The 25,997-nt window shown below is 39.4% G+C and overlaps 1 protein-coding gene across 1 annotated transcript in view; it reads right to left on the reverse strand.

Moving 5' to 3' along the window:
• Window positions 1-25,997, reverse strand: part of ERICH1 (glutamate rich 1) — a 100,245-nt gene that overhangs the window by 40,181 nt on the left and 34,067 nt on the right. The window contains exon 2 of the mRNA XM_018088890.2: window positions 12,358-12,577. Coding sequence (XP_017944379.2) covers window positions 12,358-12,577 — 220 coding nt within the window. The remainder of the gene's footprint in view (window positions 1-12,357; window positions 12,578-25,997) is intronic.

Here is a 25,997-nt window from a genome sequence, read left to right on the forward strand (position 1 = left end):
ATTCACTCGAACTTCACCTACTCCCTATTGCTGCAGTCCCTTCAGTGAGACAAGAAGCAGTGCAAGGTGGTGGTGGAGGCTGTTTACAGTCAGTGTGCAACAGTTTCTCTCTGCTGCTCCTTCCTTTTCCCCCACAGGTGTTCTCTGTGGGCTGCAGTCCTTCAGGAACATTTCAACAACAGAGCACCTCCTCCTCTGACCCTAGGGTTCCCACTGTTGTCACTCCTTTTAGTTCCCTCCTCTCTCAGGAGCTCTTAGTCCTCTCCTTTCTCAAAGAAGTTTCCCCAAGGCACCCCCTCGGCTGTGGGCTCAGCCCTGCCCCGCCGTGGGTGGGTTGGAGCCGGCTGGAACCGGCTGCGTGGGGCAGCCCCGGCCTCCCCTCACAGAGCCACCCTGCCTGGACACCAGCACCCTGTACAGCTTCACAATCAGACAGAAATTTTGTCTTGCCCATGAAGTGCTTCCCTGCAACTCAGAAAGCTTTGGTAACCCACTGCTAAGTTCCCATAGGGCAGAACTCATACTGCAATGAGAGGACCCAAGTCCATCTAGAACATCCTACAGCCCCCACAGACAGCTGACAAGTTAGCCCAATCTTACCAAGACTATCTTTTTCACAAAATTATCCTTTGGAAACACCTGGCTATCACTTCTCCAAATAGAATGAAAGAGTTTATCCTCAAAAACAGGTCTTTACAAAAAAGCACAGGAAGTGAGGGACTGATGTTGGTTCAAATACAAGGTCTGATTAGTTCAATGCCATACCTTCTACAAAAGTCATTACTGTCAGTAGGCATTTTCTATGTGGTGTTACAGTAGATACAATCTGGACAAAAATAAGGCTTGAAAGAGGTCTGTTATCTCCTTTAAAAAGCTTGCATAAAGTATGATTTTACTTATTAGGAAAGCTCGAGTATGACCATGTTATAGCTATTCCTCATTTGTACGTATACAAATGAGACTACAACCTGAAAATTCTGACAATCCCCAATGCACATAAACACCCCCTTGTTATCTGTACACAATCACTTTCCCCTTCACTGACTAGCAAGAGAAGTATCTAAAGACAATGCACATACAAATCCTGGGCAAGAGTTGCCTCCTTCAAAAAGTCCTCATAAACTGAAGTGCACCAAAGGTGATATCAGTGACTAAATGTAGAATATACACACCTCGAGGGTCCTCCTGAGCTGTGGTACTGGAAAATAGGTACTTTTACAGTTGATCAACGTGAAGACATCAAATTGTCCTTCAATAGCATGAACAAATCTGGTGATCCGAAATACTCACCTATTCCCCAATGTATACTCATTTTTCTTCAGATGACATCCAAGTTCCTGACCACTAAGCTACAGTTACTTTAGTCTGCCATGATAAGGTACATCAGAGTAACTTCAGAGACATGAGGTGTTATGTGCAAACAACCTCTGTTCACAGGTTGACTTTCACAGGTTTTTCAGTCTCAAGTCAATGCACACTACAGTGCTTTCCACAACAACAGAAGCTTTTAGCTCAAGTAGACCTTTGTGCAATTGGAAAGTAAAATCCTTTTTCTTGGAGTGCTGCATAATTCCTGCTATTTGACCTCAGTTTTCAGCAGAAACCTCTCCCTCAATACCAGAGAAGCACATTCGGTAGAGAACAAAAACAAAAAAGTGATAATGATAATAAACAACCTAGCAAAGAACAGGCAGTCATTCACTGCTGGTCATTTGTTTCACTCAAATGATAACCATCACACAGAAATGGAAATGTTGTGCTATTTTGCTGGGTGACAGGAGTAGCTGATGAAGTATTTCTGTAGAAATTCACTACTGCAGGTAGGAACTTGTTTCTCACAAAATTATGGAACTCCCTTTATGGAGAGCTACTACAGTTTACCATTACAGTCTGATTCCTCTAGCTTGTTCTAAGACCTGATTATTTGCACTTTATCAGAATAAACTAGGGGAGTCACTCTAGTCACTTTCTGGCTGAAGATGATATACTCCTTCCAAAGATTCTTCATCTCTTTCTTTTTTTTTATTTATGAAAAAAAAGTTTTCTGAATGTCTTTTGAATATCTAATTATCTCAAGTTACATTGTTTGCTACAGTCACATATTTTATTGGCACCAATACATGTAACAGAATACTGAAAAGGCTTTTTCTTTTGCAAAATTCTTTAAAATTCTGAAGATGCCTGCTATTTTTTTCTGAAGGACGAACTTCCCTGTTTGCCAAGTAAACCATCAAAGTGTATAGTTTTATTCCAAATTGCTCGATAACATACATTCAAACAATAAACTGATGAAAGAATAAAGTCTTAAAATTAAATAGATACATGTTGTCCTCTGGTTCAAAAAATCCTCAAGCAGCATATTGTTGGAGAACATTGTGGGGAAGCAGTACAATACACTTACTTTATTCCAGTAATCTTTTCTACAATATTAATGGTCACAACATATTAGTGTAAACAGCAGTATTGAATTTTTTAATTTACCTTAATTTCTGCTACTTTATTGTTACGTTTACACAAAAAAAGTCTACTATCCTTTGTTTGCCAAGCAATAGCATGCTTTCACTGCATTCTCAGATTTTTTTTCTTAGAATACAAGCCATATCACAGAAGAGTGCTCCCAGTTCTTAGGCTATATACCATTTGTGCCTGGTAGCATGTTTAAACAAGCCAGTTCATTACGACTTCCCTCCTGACACTTCACCTCACCAGAAGTACTTTACTTCCTTGAAAAGAGTAAGTCTAGATTACACAGCACACTAGACTAGAGCACTGAAAGAAGAAAACAAGTTGAGAAAATCCTCAGAAGTACTTCCTCATCATGGTCTTTTCCTTCAGCTTAATGAAAACCAAAAACTTCAAAAGGAAACTGAGGTCAATAAAGACATATCCATTTTACAAGACCCAAATTTAGGATGGGAAATTCATAAAAAACAAGGATCAAGAGAACTCACATTTATTTCCCTCACTATCTCCCACATGCACACTAACTCTTAATTTACTTTTTTTTTTAGACAAGTAGAAAGGCTGTATTATAGCTCATTTTATTGAAGACAGCTCTCACCATTATAACTCAGCTTCAGTTTCATTACATTAGGAATGGCAGATATGCTTTGTCACAGAGAAAAAACTGATTAAAAAAGTACAAATCCTTCTTCCTCTTGTTCTCACTCATCGTCTGGGGAAGAATTTTTTTTTACCTACAAATCACTACAATTTCTACATTCTCCCAGAAAAAGTAGTGAAAAATAAGCAGAATACAAAGTGAGAGTGAAGCATGGAAAAACCACTGACTGAGGAAACCAAGAAACATAAAACTTTTCAGAGTAAAATCTGGCTACAGGCAGAGGGCAGTTTTAAAATTACAAGATAGCTAATTTAAAAAGTGGTACAAGCTATTTTGCTAGTTTTTGTTTTCTGAAAGTTGAATATAGGAGGTAATGATGAAACTATACAGCTAAGTGGTAAGTTATTTATTTTAAAAACTTCAGTGGCCCACAGATGCCCTGGTATATGATTATATGCAATATTTTGATTAGATGTCTAAGAATTCTAGCTGTATAAACCAGAGCATAAAGCTATCTTAACACATTAAGTTAGTACTCAGCTCAATTACTTCTCCTAGTGCTGCAGATCTTATTTGTTCAAAACACTTCTCAAAAGCCAAATACACCCTTGTCAATCAATACTTTTTTAATAAATGCAACAACATTGAATCTAAAAGGCCATATCTAAGTTGCAATTAATTAATTACCCTCACTGATGAAGTGATTATGTTATTACTGGAACTCACTTGAAGTAAGACCAGAAAATAAACAGATATGCTCATCAGAATAAAAGTGAACAAAAATTCAGGATTTTAAACCTTTTTTTTTCCCAAAAATTGACATTTTCTATTCCCTAAGACAAAGTCATCAGTAACAGTCCATTCCCACTTGTGTAAAAAAATAACACAAAGTACAAAAAATTATGGAAAATCATTTCCCCAGAACTTAGTTCAATACAAAGCTCACATTATAAGCATTTCCACTTTTCAAATAATTGTTAGAGGGTACAGTTGTTAAGAAAGACAAGTAGAAAGTAAGCTTGTGTAACAGCAGAAAACATGAGATTTGACTCTGAATAACTACGATTTTGACAATGGCAGCTTAAGTAATAAACTCTGCAGTGTAAATCAGAGCAGGAGTGGGGTCTCACACAACTGATTTTGTCAGTTGATTTCAAACAGGGTGACAAAGTGGACAGTGAGAATGTTACACCATTACTATGCTGTAGTTCAACTTACAGCTATCAGCCATTCTGTAGCTGAAACAAGGCCATTTTATCAAGTTCTTACACAAGCCATTTTTCCATTTCCTTTACCAAGATAATTTGTTTTCCTGTAGCTGGCTACATTTAGGCTTAGAGCTTGTTTACACTTAGAGCTAAAGCTGGCATTTTCTACTCCAATTAGGCAATCCCTACATACTCTTTGATGAGCTACTTGTTAAACTACATTCTGTTCTCACAGAGGTCAGAGGCTTTCCCTATGACAGATAAGCTGATGAAACAAGCAGGTAGTAGAGAAGAATGGGTGAATGTATATACATAAGTACACTGGAAAAAGGAGGGATCTGTCAACCAGCAGAAAAAACCTCCAAAACAAAATAAAAAACCCACAAAAACACTGCTAAGGAAACTGGAAACTGAACAAGGCTGTTTCTGTCACAACAGAATTTACAGATATTATATGTGCAGCCCACTCAGCCTGAACAGAGGCAGGCTTTTGGTTTGTTTCTGGGTTCTTGGTCAGTTGGCTTTCATTTTTTTTCTCCCCTTCTCCCCTAAACCCCGTATCTCTACATTACCCTAAACCATGCAGCTACTAGCTTGTAAAACTGGTTGGGCACCATTTTTGCCACAGCCACCAGAGGCTGTTGTCTTCAGCCAGAGAAGACACTCACTTCTGGATATATCTGTCCCATTTGCACAGTGTAATGGCACTGTAAATATCACGTAATGAGAGAATTTTTAAACCCTTGAGCGAAGACCATAAGACTGTGTGACAATACTTTGTTGTATAATAATTGTAATCTCCATTGCTCTTTAGCTTATTCACAATAGACAGCCTTTCAAAGTAATTAACTAAAGCAACTCTGAATTGTTTAACAAGCCTCTAAAGTTGTTTACTGCGTTGAGTACTGCTAGAATTTAATTTCTCAGCCATATGCACTTCATCAATTTGATCAACTAAAACGCAGGGCTATTCATGCACATTTTTTAGACAAGTTCTGTCTTCTAGGCACTTGTGTCACAAGCTTAAGTTTTCTGTAAGAGAATGGCTGCAGGAAGAAAGGATTAGAATTAGGACAGACACAGTCTTGGTGTCCTACTGATGATTTAAACACAGTATACTGTCAGCATCAGTAACTTCAATGGAACAAGTAAGTAGGAGAATACAAAATTATCACATTCAGCTGTACTGAATTTTGACAGAAATTCCTCATATAGGATAAGAATGCTGGGATATGTCACATTTGATAGACATTCATGTTTTTATTTAATAAATATGGAGTAAACTGCATTTTGCCTATTTATATAACATAACATGGATTCTGGCTTTTTTAGAAAACTAAAACCTATCAGTAGTAATAGCTTAGTACTATTCTTCATTACCTCTTACTTAAATGAAGGAGAAGAAATGATCAAACAGGTTGTCTCTACAAGATCCGAGACCCTGGTCAGGCTGTCTGCATTTCAAATTCCTTTTTCAAAATTAGGGAAAATGCAAACATCAAAAGTGGCACAGTATGCTTTATACAGACAAACTGAACACTGTATTTCACTTGAATGCAATTATCCTTCTTCAGCAACTCTGAAATTTCCATTTTTATAAGGAAGCTGCTAAACACTGATCAGTAAATCCCAAGTCCTTTGAAAAGTAGTTATCACTTGTACCAAGAAAAAGGTCTGAGACTAAGGAGGTCGTTTCCTCTTATAAGTAAAGGCTGAGGGAGCTGGGCCTATTCAGCCTTGAGAAGAGATCTGAGAGAGGACCTCAGCTACGTATATGTAAGTGCCTAAAGCAGGGGAGCCAAGAGGATGGAGTCAGGCTCTTGTGGGTGATGCCAACCACCAGGACATGAGGCAACAGGCAAAAACTGATGCACAGGAAGTTCCACCCAAATATGAGGAAGAACTTCTTTACTGTGCAGGTGACTGAGCACTGGAACAGATTGCCCAAAGAGGTTGTGGAGTCTCCCTCACTGAAGATATCCAGGAATCATCTGGATGCAATTCTGTGCAATGTGTTCTAGGATGACCCTGCTTGAGCAGGGAGGTCGGACCAGATGATGATCCACTGTGGTCCCTTCCAATCTGACCCATTCTGTGATTCTGTGAAAAAGCCAATTCCACAATTAGCAAATCTCTAGGTAGAAGCATGCATGTCTACTCTGAATATAAAGCTATTAAAAATAATTAGTGAGGTTTTAAAATATCAACAAAAAGTAAAGAAATTACAGAACTGCAGACCTCATGAGAAACATTTTTCATTAAATTAATCCTTGTTGCAAGTAGATCCTGCTCTAACAAGGGTCAGAAACAAAACCTATCCTTGTGACAAAGTTTAGTCAAAACCCATATCCAAGTGTGCAATGTGTATTTTGAAATGCTCAGTCTTTTGCCAGACACCTTTTTTTTGTGATACAGCAAGTTTTTAAGTATTTTTAATACAGCATTTGGAAGCATATTTGCAAGCATAGGGAAAATGTTCTCTTATTTGTAGGAGCTGTCACCTTTTCATTTGCTCTCTTTACCACTTTGCCTGCCATAAGGCTCAGGTTCATTATGTGTGTGTAACTTTTAAATGGTTTAAGGTAATAAAGATTGCCATCTAGACCCTCTTTAATTTTATGCTGAAGCAAGAAAAAACTTTTTTATTACATCTTCTGAAGTTAAAAAATATAGTTCTTGCAATGGAAAGATCAAGTTCCTCTAGGGAAGAAATGGTTAGAAGACTTACCTAATTGTCCTGGGGGATAGGAATCCCTACTTTGGTTACGTTCATTTTCTCACTGAGAATTTTGGTAAAATAGGGGAAAAAAGTCTGATTTAGGACACCTAGAATCCAAAGGGATGGTACATCTTACTGTGCCCTAGAATGGAAATTCTGGCCACAGGTATATGTTCAGGTTTGTTGGGTTTTTCCTTAAGCACTTCAAAAAAGAGAAACGATAAGTGACTTCTTTCCTTCTTTGGGATTCGGAAGAAGCTTGACACTTCCACGTTTCCTCCATCCCTAACAGAACTACCACCTTCCTAAGGAAAGCACAAATAGCATTCAGAAGATCACACTATAGTCACAAAGGAAGGTGTCCCTCAGAATTTGCCTCCCATCTCCAGTTATTCTGGGTCTCATTGTAAACTTTAGCTCCAGAACTATGTGAGGAGCTTTATGGGATGACCCTTTCTCACAGTAAATTATTAATCTTCAAAAATTATATGAGGACCAACATTAAAAGTGTCCTGGTATTCTATCAAGTTCATCTCAAGTTCAACTTGATCTCAAAAAAAGGATGTAAATGCAAATATTTACAGGATATGAAAGTATGATCTTTAAATTTTATGGGCATGTCTCTATTATGCTTCAAGATGCAGGCATTTAATGCAACGCTGGAAATGCATTCCAGTAAAGATCAGAATCTGGCTGGGGGGAGGGTAGTGGTGGTTTAGCTTGGACAAATTGGTAATGGTATTTTCACAATCTGAAAATAACTGTTAAAGGCAAATAGAACATTGTGATGAGTTTTATAGTAAAACCTGTTATTTAATGCTAGAAAATAGTTAAGACTAAGTCAGCTTTTTAGAGAAATCCTCAACTTCTTACTGACACTACATTTTTTTTCAGTAGTATTTTGCAGGACTGAAATAATCACTTTCAAACTAGAAAAGAGTTTATATCTAAAAAAAAAAAAATTCCCTCATTTTCCATTGTTGCTTTCAATTACCCATCTTAGACTACTGCTACTGACATCATCAGCTGTTTTGTAGTTACACCTAAACCTTCGATCTGTAAGTAAGAAGTAACTTAAAATAGTTTATGATCAAAATGTTCAATCAATGCCTTTATGTTTTTCCTTCACTGAGGTCAGACAGTTTATAGCTCAAATCTTCTAGCCTATCACTAAAGATGTACTTTCAGTGTTCAATGGCATAAAATCACAACATGTAAATGCAAGAGCTCCTTAAATTTAAATAAAATCACAACCAGAAAAGAATGGTTGTCTGTTGGTTTCACAGATGGGTAACTGATTTATCTTTTTTCCCATGAGTTTATTACTTCGACCCCCTTCAAGGCTTTTTTTTAAGTACTTATTTGTTGAACATCAGTCAAGGCAGAACCCTTTCTATACTACTGCAGCATTTGCATGCCTCTAACAGAAAGCAAGCTCAGTTACAGTTTGCTGTTCATTTCAAAAACAGTTTTGTTGCTTTGCTGTGAAAATCCTAAATATGGCCCTGTTCTTTTTGCTCCATGTTCCCTATCCCATGATCTATATTTTACCCATATTAGGATTCTGAACTAAAACCTTTTGTTTCATTACCTTGAAGAACACTGCATCAGGAATCAGGCATAAACAATCAGAGGAGTTAAAAATCACAAGGTCAAATAAATTCTCCCCCTCACCTCCCACTTCAGTGGGAGTTTGGGTAGGCCCTAATTTATAAGGAATGGTATAGATTTACTACAAATGAAAGCAGTATTAGTTTAAGAAATTACTTCATATTCATGCTTATTTAGCACAACTTCATCACAGAGCCTGTTACCTATTTTAAAAGGACAATTAGTTCCCAATGCTATCACATATCATTGTAAAGAGTAAGTTTAATGTTTTATCAGCCTTTTGAAAATATGCCTCTCATTACTGACTACACAAAAGAAGTACTAGAAGTACTGATCTAGAAAATCAAAATGTGTGTCAAACAAATGGAACTGCAGAGGGTGAAATTTCCATGCAATCTTCTATTACAGTAGGGATGCAATACAGGACAACAGCTACACAACCCCTGAAAGCAAATTCTACCAAAGGGACATGTGAGAAAGTCAACCTGTTACTAGCCATCCTTATTACATATTGGGTGGGGGACTTTTCTTTCTTTTTAAATGAAAAAAAAAAACCAAAACCAAAACCAAAACAAACCCCAAAACAAACAAAAAAAAACACCAACAAAAGAAAATCAAAACCAAACCAAAAAACAGTAACACAGATTTCTAGACTGATATATGTTGAAAGGACTTCTGGAGGTCATTAGTCCAAGCCCCAGTAAAAGTTTTCTAGTATGCTGTTGTTTTGGGCTCTTTCAAGGATAGGGATACCAAAACTCTCCTTGGGCAGCCCATTCCCAGTATTTGGTCACCCCCAAAGCCGCATTCCCTCCCCTGTCCAACTGGAATTATTCTTACCACAACTTCTTTGTCATCCCTTCTCCTGTCACTGAGCACTTCCAAAAAGTGCACAGATCAGTCTTCTCTATATTCTCCCTTCCCATTTGGTAGTTGAACTAATGAAATTTCCATCTTAAGACTGAAACTCAGTTCTCTGTCTCTCCTCATCCCCAGTGTCATCTGGCTCCCTGGTCATTAGTCATTACTATGTCCTTTGGTGGACTCCCTCCACTCTGTCACTACCTTTCTTTTACTGAGGAGCCCACTAGTCACAGGACAGTATGAACTCACAAATGCTGCTCCAGTGTGGTCTCCCAACAGGAATGATCACTTCCTTCAAAGTGCTGGCTACACTGCTAATGCAGCACAGTATGTCATCAGTTGCCTGTGTGACAAGGATGCAATGCTGACTCAATTGGGCACCCACCAGAACCCCAAGGTCCTCTTCTGTGGAGCTGTTTCCAGTTAGGTACCCCCAGCCCGTGTTGCTGGTTACCACATCAGATAAAGGACTCACTCTAGTATTAACTGGTAATTAATAAGGTATGTCACTAGCACATGGCCATCTTTCAAGTTTTGTACTGCTGATTATCATGCTTTAAGCCTTTTACTTGCATTCACTTACCCAGCTGACATCTCACCTTGGTAGCTGTAAGAATGCTACAGGAGACCATACCACAGACCCTGCCTATCTACAAGCCAGTCATGTCAGCATAGAAGGCAACTGGTTTGCACAACCTGCCTCTGGTAAAACAAGACTTACTGTTTCCAATTTCCTTTTTGTCCTTCACATGCCAGGAAAGAGCTTCCAGAAGGATTCAGTCCCTAACAGGCTCACTTTTCTAGACTCTGTTTTTGAAAATGGCCATGGTGTTTGCCTTTTGCAGTCACTGAGGAACCTCCCAATGGTGATGACTTCTCAAAGAGGATAGAAACCAGTCTCACAATGACATCAGTCAGCATCCCTGGATGCACAAGTCTTTGTCCCACTGGCATGCAATTGCACAACTGAGTTAACTACTCCTCAGCTGCCACTGTCTACTGTGGACAATTCTTCACTTCCATAGGCTTTATCATTAGGCTCAGGGGCCCAGGAAGCAGGAAGACAAGTCTTACCAGGCAAAAAAAAGGCACTAAGTACCTCAGTCTTTTACTTGTCTTCTGTCACTAGTCCCTTGCCCATTAAGCAGTGGGTCCACATCTTCTTTAGTCTTTCAGTTGTTATCCCTACCCTTCTTGTTTCTTCCCATATCCCTCATAAGATTCACCCCACATCCCTTTGAGCTGAGCTTTGGCCTTCCTAACTCCATCACAGCACACTTGGGCAGCATCTTTAGATGGTTCTTCAGTAGCCAATATCTGCTTTCACCTTCTCTGTATAAGGGTCCAGAGCTCCCTCTCAGGAGTGTAGCTGCCTGCACTTACGGGCAGCTCTCAGATATCACACAGCTGTTGATCCAGATTGTTATGAAGAAAGAGTTGCTTATGAAAGACCTGTAAGAAGCCACCTCAGCAGAGGCTCCCCTCACATCACTCAAAGCTGCTTTTATGATGAAGCTTTTAAGCAGTTCCCAGCTTCAGCCAGACTGAAGTCATGCCTGTGCCTGGGCACACAGCCCAACTGATGCACACCCTGACTGACAGACTTTACACACTGGCTTGACCTCAGGCCTGCCTTGTCATTACTGACTTGCCTGGTGTCTGGTGTCACTGGACTGTTGGTTGAACCTGGTTACTGTTACCAGACATGTTCTGCTCTTCTTTTTCAGGCACTTTGGGACTGCTGTCACAATGATGACACAGCTCCCTTGCCTGCCTTGTCCCATACAGCCTTCCCTTACTTTCTTTCCTCTTGCTGCTCCCAGACACATCTGAGCTCAAGTCAGGCATCCTGCCATACTTGCTTAGTTTTCTGCATGTCAAAATGAGCCATTCTTGTGCTTTGAGAGGTTATTCTTGAAGATCAACCAGCGTTTGAGAGCTCCTTTGCGGTTCAAACTAGTCTTCCATTTAATCCTACCAAGCAGACCCTTGAACAAGACAAACATCTGTTATTATGTAGTACAGGGCCCTAATCCTACTATTCATTCTGCTCACTTCTTTGTGGACTTTACTCTCCTGCCCTAGACCATATCCACTGTCAGTTCTTCCTCATTTGCAAGTAAAAAGTCTACATGACCATCTCCCCTGGAGAAAGTTTTTATACTCTTGGGAAACATATCTTTTTATTTCAAGTTAGTTTAGTAACCTTCTAGTAATGGAAAATTTGGTTTTAGACGAATACAAAGCAATTCACACTCCTATATCTGTGCACAGACTCCTTCACCCAAAAGTAATACCACAGCTACTTCATTTTCCAACTCCATCTTTAGTACACTGTTCACATTCAACAACTCCTTGGAAAAAGGACCTTTACTTACCTGTACAAATACTCATGTGCCATGTTCACTGCATAAACACACAAAATAATTCTCTTTAGCAAGGTACTAACATAGTCTCTGAATTGATATTTGCCTTCTGTTGCATTTGTGTTCCCCATGGGGTTTCTGTTGCAATATGAGGGCAGAAGGAAGTGCTGGATCATGTATTCTCACCAATCTTTGGGTCTATCTCTGACAGCTGAGCAGAGCTGTACCAGTGTAAGTAATTTTATTATCATTCAACAAACATTACACCAAAGACAGTTATAGCTTACACTGAAGTTTCACATTTGCTCCTGCTAAATGCTGCATTCATGCTTATACACCAAGACTATTTCTTGGTTTTCACAGGACTTATGCACTGACCTCGAGTGTTCTAGGTATTAAGTACCAGAAGCACTGGTATTCAAATTCATCTGTTGGTATCAATAGATGAAAAAAGTACATACTATACTGTTCTGAAATAAAGCAGCTATATTTAAAAGCATATCATCAGAAAAAGGATAGTCTCACCTTGAAATGATTTGCAGGGTGTATCAGTTGATGTGCTAGCATCTGCTGATGAAGTCTGAACATTACCCAAATTCTTTTCTTTGGATTTTGATCCCAGATTTCCAAGAACCACCTCCTCTCCTCTATTTGAAGTATGCACAGGAGAAGATGATGAAGTTTCACCATAGAGTCGTTTCAGTAATTTTGCCAAGAACACTGTAGGGTAAGAAAACTTTCTTTTCTTAAACATGAAAAAATGCAATGTTTTAAAGATATTTTAAGACTTAAAACCCCCCAACAATTAATTGATATATTTTCCCTCATACTCCATGCAGTGGTCTTCACTAGTCCCTACCTCTCACAGGCACAACTGAAAATAATATATATAAATTCTAAACTCAACTCAGAAAAGCCAATTTAAAGCCCCAGAGTTCACTAGCAAGGTTACATTTGAAGTCTTCTATTTGACTACATTTTGGCAATAAATTAATACAGTAGATTTACAGACTAAACACAAATTAATTTTTAATTTTTAAAACAAGTACCTTCCTATACAAGTGTTATAAGGCTGCTCAAAATGCAGGTCTCTTCTGGCACAGAGGCACTGCAATTGAATTACTTATTAAAATCAGTAAGCTACAACTATTTAATTATATAGAAAAATTAGAAGTAGACAGCAGCAGAAACACATGGTAACCCAATTATTTCTACAGAATTAGCAGTATTCTTATATGCCTCTTCTTCTTATGGGCCTCTTTCTGACAACACTGACAATCTGCTACTAGTTACTCAAATACAAGCATCATTTGACTACAGAAATAGATGCAAATAATCCACCCATCAACAAAAACATCTTCTTACGGGTATGTGTATATTTCAATCACTTTAGAAGACATGTTATACTAAAATATAAAGTAATACTAAGAAAGTTTTTATCTATTGCAAAAAAATCCCTAGTTTCATGAATTCTACATGATCAAGAAGATATCGTGGGATGGGGGGGTGAGAAAAGAGAGATTTGGAGAAAAACATCTTATCTAAACTCCAACTTTAAATTTAATACACATTTTTTGGACACTATACAAGCAACTTGGTGCAGATTCATAATAAATACTTCTGCCAAGAGAAAACGACTTATATTGTTGTAAGAACAGTTCCTACTGCAGCTTAGCTGAAACACATTATCATCACATAGCTCATGAATAAATTACTTCACAACTTAAAAAAAAATCACCTTCATCCTTGAACATCAAGTCTTTGATAGACAAACTGTAGCTCCACATATGCCTTGGCAACTATGCTTCATCTGTCATGTAAATGCCTAACTATGGGTTAGAATGCTTTGTTATGGGTTAAGACTACTGTTCCTAGAAAGACAGACACAAACAAGTGACTGTTTTCTTTTCATAAGGTTCCCTTGCCAGGTTACTCTACAGCTAGAAAGACAAAAATCCACAATTGCCCTCAGCTAGAGAAATCAGACAGAAATAAGCAGTGCAATAAGACAAAGTAAATTGCTCTTTGCAGATCTCTGACTCTAAAGCAAGTTATCCAAGTGGTTTATCCTGGATCCTTTCCCCAAGTGCTGTTACTACACTACAGCATTTTACCAAACTCCAGTAGAGCTGTTACTAAATGCCGTGGTTTAACGCTGACAGGCAGCAAGTCCCCCTAGAGCTGTTCACTCACTGCCCCCACATGGGATGGGTGAAAGAATCAGAAAGATAGATTGGAGGCCACTCATGGGTTGAGGTAAAGACAGTTTAACAGGTAAAGCAAAAGTCATACACACAAGCAAACCAAGGAATTCATTCACCAACTCCCATTTGCAGGCAGGTGTTCAGTCACCCCCAGGAAAGCAGGGCTCCACCATGAGCTAAGTTGACTTGGGAAGACAAACACCATCACCCTGAACATCCCTCCCTTCCTCCTTCTTCCCCCAGCTTTATATGCTGAGCATGATGTCATATGGTGAGGGATACCCCTAGGGTCAGTTGGGGTCAGCTGTCCCAGCTGTGTCCCCTCCCAACTCCTTGCACACTCCCAGCCTCCTCGCTGGGGTGGGGCGAGCAGCAGAAAAGGCCTTGACTCCGTGTAAGCACTGCTCAGCAATAATGAAAACATCCCCGTGTTATCAACACTATTTTCACCACAAATACAGAAAACACAGCACCACAGGAGCTGTTATGAAGAAAATTAACTCTAGCACAGCCATAACTAGTACACAAATTAACATTGGAGCATTTGTACCAAGGAAGCTGTTCTTTCAAAACAAATTATTATTGACATACTAATGAATCTATGGAAACCTATTTTCTACAAGTCTGCTGAGAAGAGCCAGCCTCCTCATAGCTACAGTTGATTTTATGCTCCCCATCTTGAAATCTGATTTCTCTAGTCATCTGTTCAGTTATCCCCACTGTCTGCCCCCCTCTCCAAATTACATCACTCTTTTTCCTTTCCTTTTTTAAAATAGGGGGACTTTACTCATACACACAGTAGCATTGCTTCAGAAAGCAAGATGAGACCTGTCATGATACACTCGTTCCTTCTCATTCCCATGGGGAACTCTCCCCATCTCGAATACCTCTGCCTGAGAAAGGAAGCTGAAACAATGCCTGCCTTTGGAGGGTATGAATATCAAGGAGAGTATTCTTTCATAAAAATCTTTTTCTCAGAAAGAAAAATCTAGATCAGTAACAGTGATGGATTTACTTCACCAGAGCAGTATCCATATGGCTGGAGTTTTCAGCAGACACTGGGAGAAGCAGCTCGGTGCAGAGAGAGTTCTTTACTGCCTGCAAAGTTTACACACCTGTGTCAGCGCAGCTCAGCACTGACACAAGTCATCTCCTAAGATAACCAGTAATTCCCAACAACCACAACAGAATGGAAGTGAGCAATGGTGACTCCTAGGCATGACAAGGTCCTCTTTTGGAACCTGATGCATTTCAAGCCTTCTGAAGACAGTGGGAAGCAAAGTATCCCAGCAGTACCCCTTCCTCAGGAGAACACAGAATCATCAGAAAGCACTGAAAAAACTGACTGATTTAGTTTGAACTATTTGGAATCCTAAGGATATTCTAGCCAGAATGAAAAATAAAAATATGCCTGCAGCCCAAAACTTTTTGAATAAACTGGTCCTGCGTATTAGTGAACAAGGAAATTAGGCTCTGAGGAATACCTATCCTTCCAGAGTCAGCAGCTTTACATGCTCCAAAGCAGCACTGTGCTTTGCAGTTAAGAGTCTCAGAGCTAACAAAATATTTTTCAGATGACAGAGGAAGCTCTCCCCTCAGGGTTTTATTGCTGCAATTACTTAAAAAAGGTATCATGTGATACCCATGAGCACTGCCTTAACAACAGGAGGCTGGTCTTGCTTGATGTTATAGAGCAGTTCTTCCCTATTCAAAAACTCTTCTTAACCTGATGTCTTTGGCACTATACAGTATCAGAGATCAGTCCACTTAGTAAGAATTACTTAGACTCTTAAAAATAACTACCTCTTACCAGAAAATTAGCAATAAAGAAAATTCAAGCAAAAATATCTGCTACCAGATATCTGCTACCTATTAGAGTTTCAAAATGGAGTAAGACTTGCTCTCATCATATGCATAGCATAGCCAAGTTAATAACCATATGGTTATTTGTTGCTGTTGTTTTCCAGTCAGCATAACTGATGGAGGACTTGTAGAGGTTTATGTGGTCTTTCAATTCTGATTAAGCTTTAATTTTAAAAGCAAAAAAAAAAATCAATTTCCAGCTGAAAACACGCAACCCTATCAAAATACAGAGCCTGTAACTGAAAGCACTGAATATTCCTACTGTGCAATGAGCTGAAGCAAAATCAGAACACGTATCTTTACAGAAATTACTCTGTGATAAAAAAAAGCCAGTATTTTCAGACATGAGAACAAGCTGCAATAGGTACCAAGCTAGTTCTATGGCTAATTCTTGACAACACATGTCTGGCAATAGTGAAGTACAAATACATCAGAGAACTGAAAAAGCATCAGGACTCTGCAGCTTGACATCACATAAATACAGCAAAGTTTAAGTCCAAGAAATACAGTGCAGAACACGTACTGGCTACTGATACAAACTGTGAACATCCATGATCTTTCTATTACAATTTTGCAAGAAGAGTAAAGAGACTCCTTCAAATAAATGCATTTTTGGCATCTCTGTATTAAACTGATGCCTTGATTTAATTCATATTATGTACATAAGCAGACTATCCACGAACACACACTGGACAGCAGCGCAGATTTATGAATGTTCTCCTGAGGCTGACAACATGACTTAGCATGACTTACAACTCAGTTAAGACTAGAGACTGTACAAAAAAGCATGCTGAATAACTAAACAAATTAAGTTCTGAACAAGGTCAGAAGAGCTCCTGTCCAGCTGAGTGTAGGAGGCAACAGTTTCCTCAAAACCATTTCTATGGAGACTGCTCGCCACATACTTTTGGCTACTTGCCACACATACTGTAAGCACCCCTACCATGTTTCTCAGTTGGTTGCCTCCTGCCTACTCAAGTTGAAGTTGGGCAGCAAGAACAAAATAAATGGCATCAAGAGCACTGAACACATTAGAACTCCATGAAGCTTGAAAGTTGTCCTACTTGGTGTCTCTCTCTCTCTCTCTCTGTCTCCTACAAACAGCTTTCCAAAAATGGAAGAATCAGGAATTTCTTCTGAAATCATCCCATGTAAGATGTGCTAATATGCTATTTTTGCTAAAGCAGAAGAAAAGATAGTACAGCAGAACGGAAGAGGACAGAAAGAGGAGACAGAATGATAATCCACACGCAGAACATATGGACAAGGCTTCATTAAAATGTTCAGTTCATCTCTTGCAGAATTACTGTCCAATATTTAAATGGATTTAAATCCTTGAAGTCTCTTTTTATTATGCAAGAACCATATCTCCTTTGAAGGTCACGACAGGACAGTTACTTTACAGAATGGTCATAAAAATCACAAAACCGTTAAGGTTGGAAGGGATCTCTGGTCATCATCTAGTCTGATCCTAATGCTCAGAGTAGGATCAACTAGAGCAGACTGCTTAGGGCCTTGTCTAGTTGGGTATAACAATCATAGAATCATAAAATCATCTGGGTTGGAAGGGACCTCTGAGATCATCAACCCTTGATCCACTATCACCGTGGTTACTAGACCATGGCACTAAGTGCCACATCCAGTCTCATCTTAAAAACCTCCAGGGACGGAGAACCCACCACCTCTCTGGGCAGCCCATTCCAATGCCTGACCACCCTCTCTGTAAAGAATTTCTTCCTCATATCTAACCTAAAACTCCCCTGGCACAGCTTAAGACTGCACCCTCTTGTCTTACTGATAGCTGCCTGGGAGAAGAGACCAACCTGGTTACAACCTCCTTTCAGGGAGTTGCAGAGAGTGATGAGGTCTCCCCTGAGCCTCCTCTTCTCCAGGCTGAACAACCCCAGTTCCCTCAGCCTCTCCTCATAGGACTTGTGTTCAAGTCCCTTCACCAGCCTTGTTGCTCTTCTCTGCACCTGCTCCAGATTCAATATCCTTCTGAACTGAGGGGCCACAATGGAAGCAGTATCCAGGTGTGGCTCACCAGCACTGAGTAAAGGGGCAGAATCACTTCCTTGGACGTGCTGGCCACACTGTTCCTGATACAGGCCAGGATGTCATTGGTCCTCTTGGCCACCTGGGCACACTGCTGGCTCATGTTCAGCTTCCTGTCAATCCAAACTCCCAGGTTCCTTTCTGCCTGGCTGCTCTCCAGCCACTCTGCCCCCAGCCCATAGCGCTGCAGGGGGTTGTTGTGGCCAAAGTGGAGGACCCAGCACTTGGCCTTGTTGAACCTCATCTCGTTGGAACCAGCCCAACTCTCCAGCCTGTCCAAGTCCCTCTGCAGAGCCCTTCTGCCTTCCAGCTGATCGACACTCCCCCCTAACTTAAGTGTCATCTGCAAATTTGCTGATGTTGGACTCAATGCCCTCATCTAAATCAATGCCTGGATCAGGGCTGGACAGTCAACTCCTTGACCAGAGATGCTCAAGGGGACCGATTGAAAAAGAGTGACTCTTGAGAAAGATATGCCTGCATTTATCAGGACCGAGAGCAATAGAGTGTAAAAGCATTTTAAGAGACTGCTACATACAGGAAATATTATCCAGACTGCCATTCTTACCAACTAGCAGGTGAAAGACTGATGATAACTTCAGGCTAGGAGCTACTATCCATTCCAATAAGCCATTCCCCACAAAGCTTACTTGTCCTTTAACTGTTCAGGATGGAGTTTCATAGTTCAGGTCTTCTGGATTCTTTCTGAAGGAGTTGCTCAGCTGGCCAAACTGATGAACAAAAGTCTTCATTCTGTATTTGTCTGGGCTAACACAGTGATTCTTGGGTCATGGCTCTGTAAGCCTCAAAAAGACAAAGGCATCTAATTTGTACTTCAGATACTGGGGCAAAATTTGGTTTGTAGTTATGATGCCTAATGGAATGCAAGGTATCATACTCTGCCTACAGATCAGACACTGCTCCAGACCTCGTGTACATAAAACACCAGTTCTGCCCATGAACCTCTGGGTGTCCAAGATGTACTCAGAACAGTGCAGTGAGTACAAGCTCCTGTTACAGTAAATGGAAATCAATACACAGGATCTCCAAGAGTAATTAAATTTATTAACCTTGACCAGAATTTCACAATACAAGAAAAGCCACACACACATTGCTCTCGGACAAAACCAAAACCTCCAACCACAAAGTCCCACAGCCAAGTAAAACCAAAAAGGAATCAGCTGAAAGCTCAAAAACCCCAAACCATTGCTAGAAATGGTAGAGACCAGAGGCTTGAATTAAGTCAAGAGAACCTGTATGTGTGTGCAAGCACACAACACATTCTAGCCCCAAGGGAAATGAGTGGCTATTTAAACTTAAACTTCAAACCCCTTTGAGTAGAGATCACTTAGCTGCAGAGAATATTTGGGATTCCCAGATTTGGGATACCAGTTCAGCAACTACCAACAGATTAAAGCCAAAGAAGAAAGAGAGTAATTAACTACAACAAAACATTCCATGGCATCTTAACAGGGTATTGTTTTCCCACTCCCCCTCATTTTTATATGACTTTCCCATTTCCAAAACCATTCAAGCTACACAGGGATATGTAGAAAAGAATGATGCAGTGACATGCAATTACATCGTGCACAGCCCAACAGTTCAGATCATTGTAAGGGTGCATCTAGCACCTAAGAAGGGATGCTCTTTTTCAGGTTGGGAGGAAGAAACAGAAAATGTAACATTCCTGCAACGAGGAAGGTCAGTTTTGCCAAGAGTGACGTAATTCCATTTCACCACGGATAGTGAGTGCAAACCAAAGCAAAGCACTGTAGCACTGTTATGAGAATAACAAAATTGATTTTTTCAAATGAGGGGGAAAAAATAGTGAAATATACAGAATTCTAGCTGTGGTGAAAGTACAGTTTATGTGTACAGAGGAATGAAAAGTCTCCAATTTGACAGTATTTTGCTTTGGGTTCCCAGTCTGCAAGCAGTCCTTATCCTGCAGGTGAAGCTATGATAACAGGCTCTTATAACAGTAGCTAAAGGACATAAAAACAATAAAAGCAAGGACTGCAAGATATGCAGCAGAAAAGTCAGGCTGAAGCTAACTGTCTCTTGAAAAAGGCTCTTGAAGACAAACACAGAAGCTAACATCTTACAAGATCTTGTGTTTGGTCAAAGAGGATGCCATTCTGCAGATCATTTACAACACCTTTAGTCTTCATACTTCAGACTTAACTGACTCTATCTATGAATTTATAGTCCTTATTTCCAAATAGCACTGTTATTCTATGGCATCCTTTCTTGAGGAAGACAACAAGTAATTTTTCAGCTTCAAATTTCAGAGTAGAATTCACTTGCAACTTAAGGCCAGAAAAAGCTCTATGCTCTCTTGTCTGAATGACTGGAAGGAGCAGTTTTACACACCTACCTACTCAGACTCAACAAGTTCTGTCTCAATACTGTTAATATACTTCAAAAGACTCTAGAGGTCCTTCAATAAATGGAGGAACTCAGTAGTTCATAGCAGGGTTTTTTTTCCAGTGCTTAATCACCTTTGGCATAGAACACTCACAGCATGTTTGCTACTCACATTTGAAAATCCTGAGTTTTTTCAGCCTTGCACCTTTTTCTCAGTATATTACAGAATCCTATATTACATTGTCTCATCTATATTACGTTTCCTGCGAAGATCTCCCTGCAGGTTAGAAACCTTGATTCTGAAGTCTCGTGATCTGGAAGGCAGCCTCTCAGCCTCATACACCTTACTTTCAACTATCTGCCTTCAAGAGATCACTTTTTTTGAACAAAGATTGTTCATCCCATTTCTCCCACAGGCTATTATCACCTGGGTCAGCTGATGTTGAGGAGTGACAGAAGGATTTAGTTGCATCTAAGGTCATATGAATTCAGTGCCTGAACTACTAGGTGTCAGCTGTCTACATCTTGTATGGTTGTTAACCAAAACATCATGGGGACCTGCACAAGAAGCTTAGATACTACCATTTTAAATCTAGTGTGTAATACTAACTTCACAATATCAAGGTTTGTCTCAAGACACTGAGATTATTCTCACTGAAACAGCATCTAGTAGTGTTCAACAACCCATCAGACATTAAAATCAGATGCTAATTGCCAAATTTTTACTCCTGTCTTATTATTTATTACAGGTTCAAGAACCACAGAGGAAAAAAACTCCACTTTTGTGCTCTAAGGTAGTAGTTGACAAAATGTGGTTCTATTTATCTTTTTATTTAGCACTAATTTTTATAAAACATGGTTTGAATGACCACTTGGTTATTCAAAAGTCAGCAATATATAATTCTCCTATCTTTGAGGCAACTTTTGAACAGCTAAATTTAAGTATATAGCACACATCAGCAGGATTCAAAGGTAGGAAAATAAAAGAATATAGTGATTACATACCCCACATTTACATATTCACCTAAATTAAGCAGTTATCACAATGGGAGAGTGATTTACCACTCCAAGATTGACCAGTGTGCATCCAGACCAACCCATTTCATAGCAATTGCAGATACAAACCAGTAAGTTATTCACTACATAAAGCAGACATTTATTTTCTCTTCTTAGCTTAGAAGAAACTGATTCAGGTTCACCAAGCACGATCTCTGTATCAAACTGCAGTTTCAAATCAGTAAGACTGGTGCTACATCTGTCAGCAAATTCTACATGACTGCGTAGTTCAATAAGAACCTGACTAATAGATTGTGCCATCCTGTCTCAACAAAGGTTTTAGAGATCTCTCAGTAGGCCACCTTAATTGCAGCCACAAGCAATCTAGACATCTAATAAACTTGACATGACACAGATGATAAGAAGCTACATAAGCACAATGAGAACATCAGGGTTTTGTTCTGGCTGTTCATAACCCCATCTGCCTTGTAGTGAAACCGTGTAAAATGCGTACTGCTACTGCAGTCCTGGGAGTCCTGCAAAACCACAGCATCTTCACTGTTATTTCAATTTGTGGAGCCTATCATCTTCCACACAACCTAAAAATATATTTCTCATACTGCACCATTATCTTGTTTTTACCTCTCACAATCAAAGAGACCTCACTCAAAAGAGCCAAAGATATCTCACACACCTTTACTAAATCTCAACTTTGGTGATTTTTATTGTTAGTAGTAATAATAACTCTGGCTACTCAGAGCTGGGTCATCTGTAAACCATAGTTGCACGAGACTGTGTCAGCCGTGTGCCCTGGCAGCCAGGAAAGCCCACCGTCTCCTGGGCCAAACACAAAAAACCCAACTCATTCAGAGTTCAGATTACCGAAGAGAAAAAAACCGCGAATTTTAAAGAGACAGTTTCATATGAGGAGAGGAAGGAAGATAAAATGAAGTTCAGTATACCAGGATTTAAAAAACAAACCATGAAACTGGCAGGTGCTGTATCACTGAGCATAGACAAAAGTCCAACATGATTGTGCATTATGAAGTGTTATTTAAAAGGAATCTTCATATGCTTATATTATACAAAATATAAATACAACTGAATTTCTACAAAGCCTTCTTCAAGGAGTAAATATATATTACCGTTTGCTGTGATTTCAGTGTTTGATTTCAACATAATATCCAGCAACTTCTGCAAGTGTCCCCACATATACATATAACAAAAATCAGTATTATACCAAACATCCCATCAAGACAAAGTTCTGGAAGTTTCAGTGCAACTGAATTTTTATTTTCTTTCATCTGTGGAGTTTTAATTTAAGACATTAGGCAACCCACAGAAATCCAAACTTCTTGAGAACAGTTTTCAACCTTTTGAACTAAACACAACTGAAAACATAAGAAACCACATATTGCCATAAGAATCTGTGCTGGTTTTGGCTGGGATAGAGTTAATTTTCTTCACAATAGCTGGTATGGCGCTGTGTTTTGGATTTGTGCTGAAAAAAAGGTTGATAATACAGGGATGTTTTCATTATTGCCGAGCAGTGCCAAAGGCCCTTTCTGCTCCTCACCCCACCCACCAGAGGCTGGGAGTGCACAAGAAATTGGGAGGGGACACGTCTGGGACAGCGACCCCGACTGACCAAAGGAATATTCCATACCATACGTTGTCATACTCGGCATATAAAGCTGGGGGGAAGAGGGAGGAGATATTCAGTGTGATGATGCTTGTCTTTCCAAGTCACTGTTGCATGGGATGGAGCCCTGCTTTCCCGGGGATAACTGAACACCTGCCTGCCCATGGGAAGTAGTGAATTATTTCCTTCTTCTGCTTTGCTTGTGCAGATTTTGTTTTACCTATTAAACTGTCTTTATCTTAACCAAGTGATATAAAAGTGAATTTTCTCACTCAACATACACCTGTTCTTAAATATACCCTAGCATGTTTAAACAGTCCCATCTATCACTTGTAGACTACTCTATCTCACTGCAAAGTAGGTAAGAATTGTTACAAAGTAAAATTTCTAAAAAGAAAGCGACCTTAAACTAACACTCTCCATCCCCTAAAAAACCCAAACAACCATGCACACAAAATACAGAACCCTCAGGACCACATTATGTGTAGCTCTGCACATGTGCTCTGTGAGCATGAGCTCCTCTCACAGACTTTCAAAACAGAAAGCCAGTGGATGTATAATCTCTGCTTCTTTCATTATCATGTTGGCCCTTCTCATCCTGGCACAACATTGAAGTCAGCAACAAAAAGGGCTAAACATTTTCTTTTCCTCCCTCCATAACAGGTTTTAATGGCACAGTCAAGTACTTTTACTCCAGTGCAACTCCTACATTTAATCACAAAAAACAGATAGTTGTGATTTATTCAACTAAAATACAAATAAAATTTATATCTTGGTAAGCTGTAATAAATCTTTGGTCACTGAAACCAACACCCCCAATGGTTTAGAGTAGCCTCTCCCAGAAGAAAAAAAATAGTGTCATCCATTAAACTCCATTTCTAATTAATATTTCCCTTACTGATAAGCATATGCGAATAAAGACATTGACCTTAAAAAAAAGGTGCTGATCTTTTTTTCCAGTAAAACCTCAAACTATTTTCTAAAAAATTATGTTGAGTTTAAAAAACAAAAATAAAAAAGTATTTCAAACCCTTCCATATCTCTATTGAGAGATACGTTGCTTTGAAACAATTACAAAAATGAAAATAATGTTGTGTTTTTCTGCAAGAATTAAGCTGTTTAATATCTGATTTGGCCAACAAACCCCCCAAACTAAGGAACTGTAATCTCATTTTAACCCCCATAACAATCCTGCCCCAAGCCATCTGATTCATCACAAAGAGGTGGAATAGCAGTCCTCGAAGTAATGTTCTATTTAAAACCATTTGTTACTGACAACTATTAATCAGCCAGGTTTGCTTTCCAGTTTAATCTCTCAAATAGGAAGTGTCCTGTAATACCCCTAGATCATCACACTAACTTTTGTATCACTTCTTACTTGCAGTTATAGTCGACAATGTACACCTCACCTACATCAATATATTAACTCTGCTCTTCAGTCTATACACAACTCTCCATGACAGTGTTACTTTGGGGTGGCACAAACTTTCAAGAATCACAACTACTGCTTTAAAGATGCAACTAATGATGTTTAACAGCTACAAATTATGCACTCAGCTGTTCTGGACAGAACAGTCATCTTGTTGGTAATACATATGATGATAACAGTTGTGCCTTTAGCCCTGTTATGAATTATTGGTACATAACCAACTAAAAAACAAAAAGCACCCCAAAACTCAAAAAAATGCACTTTCTCAGTTAGACCTGCCCCACTCTTTCTGGTAGAATGAAGTGCCTGCACTATGGCTTTCTGCTATTTTCTTCTCACTGACAATCAGACCCACCACCTACAAGCTGCTGACCATCCCATTTATTCTGTATTATGACCCAGTACAAAATAAAAAGCTTCATCGTTCACTTGTAATGCAGACAGAAGTCTGTCTTCAGCATCTTCAACCTACTTTTACAGACAGGAGCAAAATCAACCTTAAAGAGAAGCATCTAAACCTTCTTTTTTGGTTTTTTAAAAAAATGTATACAGTTTCACACAATAGAAATCCAATAGTTTTCATATATGCTATCAGCTGCAGAGGCTGATCAGATCATGCTGTAAACTCTCCCAACTGCGTTATTTCCTCCTGGGTGAGCATGTGGCACCCTTGTATTTCTCACTGTATTTTCTTCCCAATCTTAAGTCATCGCTCCTTAGAGTTGCTGAACAAAACATGCATGATTTCTAACTTTACACAGTAAAGACAGTCACTCAGCACGATCATTTAATCTTTCTCTGCCACGCTACCAAAACAAGTGGTTCTTTATTTTACCTTTGCTTTTACACAATTTGAGTGCTTTAGAATTTGGATCCCTCGTTTTCAGCTCTAGAGCCATGCATTCATTTACAAGTGCATGAACTCACTCTTCCCAATCCACTAACTTTCTTCCAGAAGACATCAATTTGTAATTCACATCCCCAAAGTCTCGAAGCAAAACAGTTACTCCTCCATTTATCACAAGAAAGCTGCATCTAAAACACAGAGAACACTACTTTGTATTTATATTTCCTTCAAAGTATCACTAGTTACAGTCAGCAAATTGCTCAATCACTAACTCCAGCTGATCTGTCTCACTCTCAAGTTGTTATCCTCGCATGAAGGATTCCAGTTTCTGAAAACGCAAAAGCCAGCCACAGGATGAGTATCCAGCTCTACTCAATCCCCCTTAAGAAAGAGATATCACTTACAGAACATCTCTATTTTTATTATTGCATTCTTCCTGAGCAAAGCCATGTCTTCTAAAACATAAACCGAATGGACTGAAGTTTTGCTTGGATAAGCAGAAGGCTTTTATTTTATTCTTTGCAAACACAGTACCACAGTTATTTCAGAACTGAGCTGATTCACTTTAAATAAGTCAAGTTAAATGGTCACTAACAGCAAGTAAGCACACACGCATGTGCATACTGAGAAAAAAGGTAATATCTTAAAATACTTTGTGATTAAAAAACAATTTTTATTTGCTACTTCTCCCCCGCGCCCCAGGCAGGACCAGGCGGCAGCAGGACCCTCCGTGGCACGGCGGGTGCGGGGCAGGAGTTCGGG

Source organism: Manacus vitellinus, unplaced genomic scaffold (assembly GCF_001715985.3).
Source record: "Manacus vitellinus isolate BGI_N305 unplaced genomic scaffold, ASM171598v3 scaffold_11_pilon, whole genome shotgun sequence".
Taxonomy (NCBI): Eukaryota; Metazoa; Chordata; class Aves; order Passeriformes; family Pipridae; genus Manacus; species Manacus vitellinus.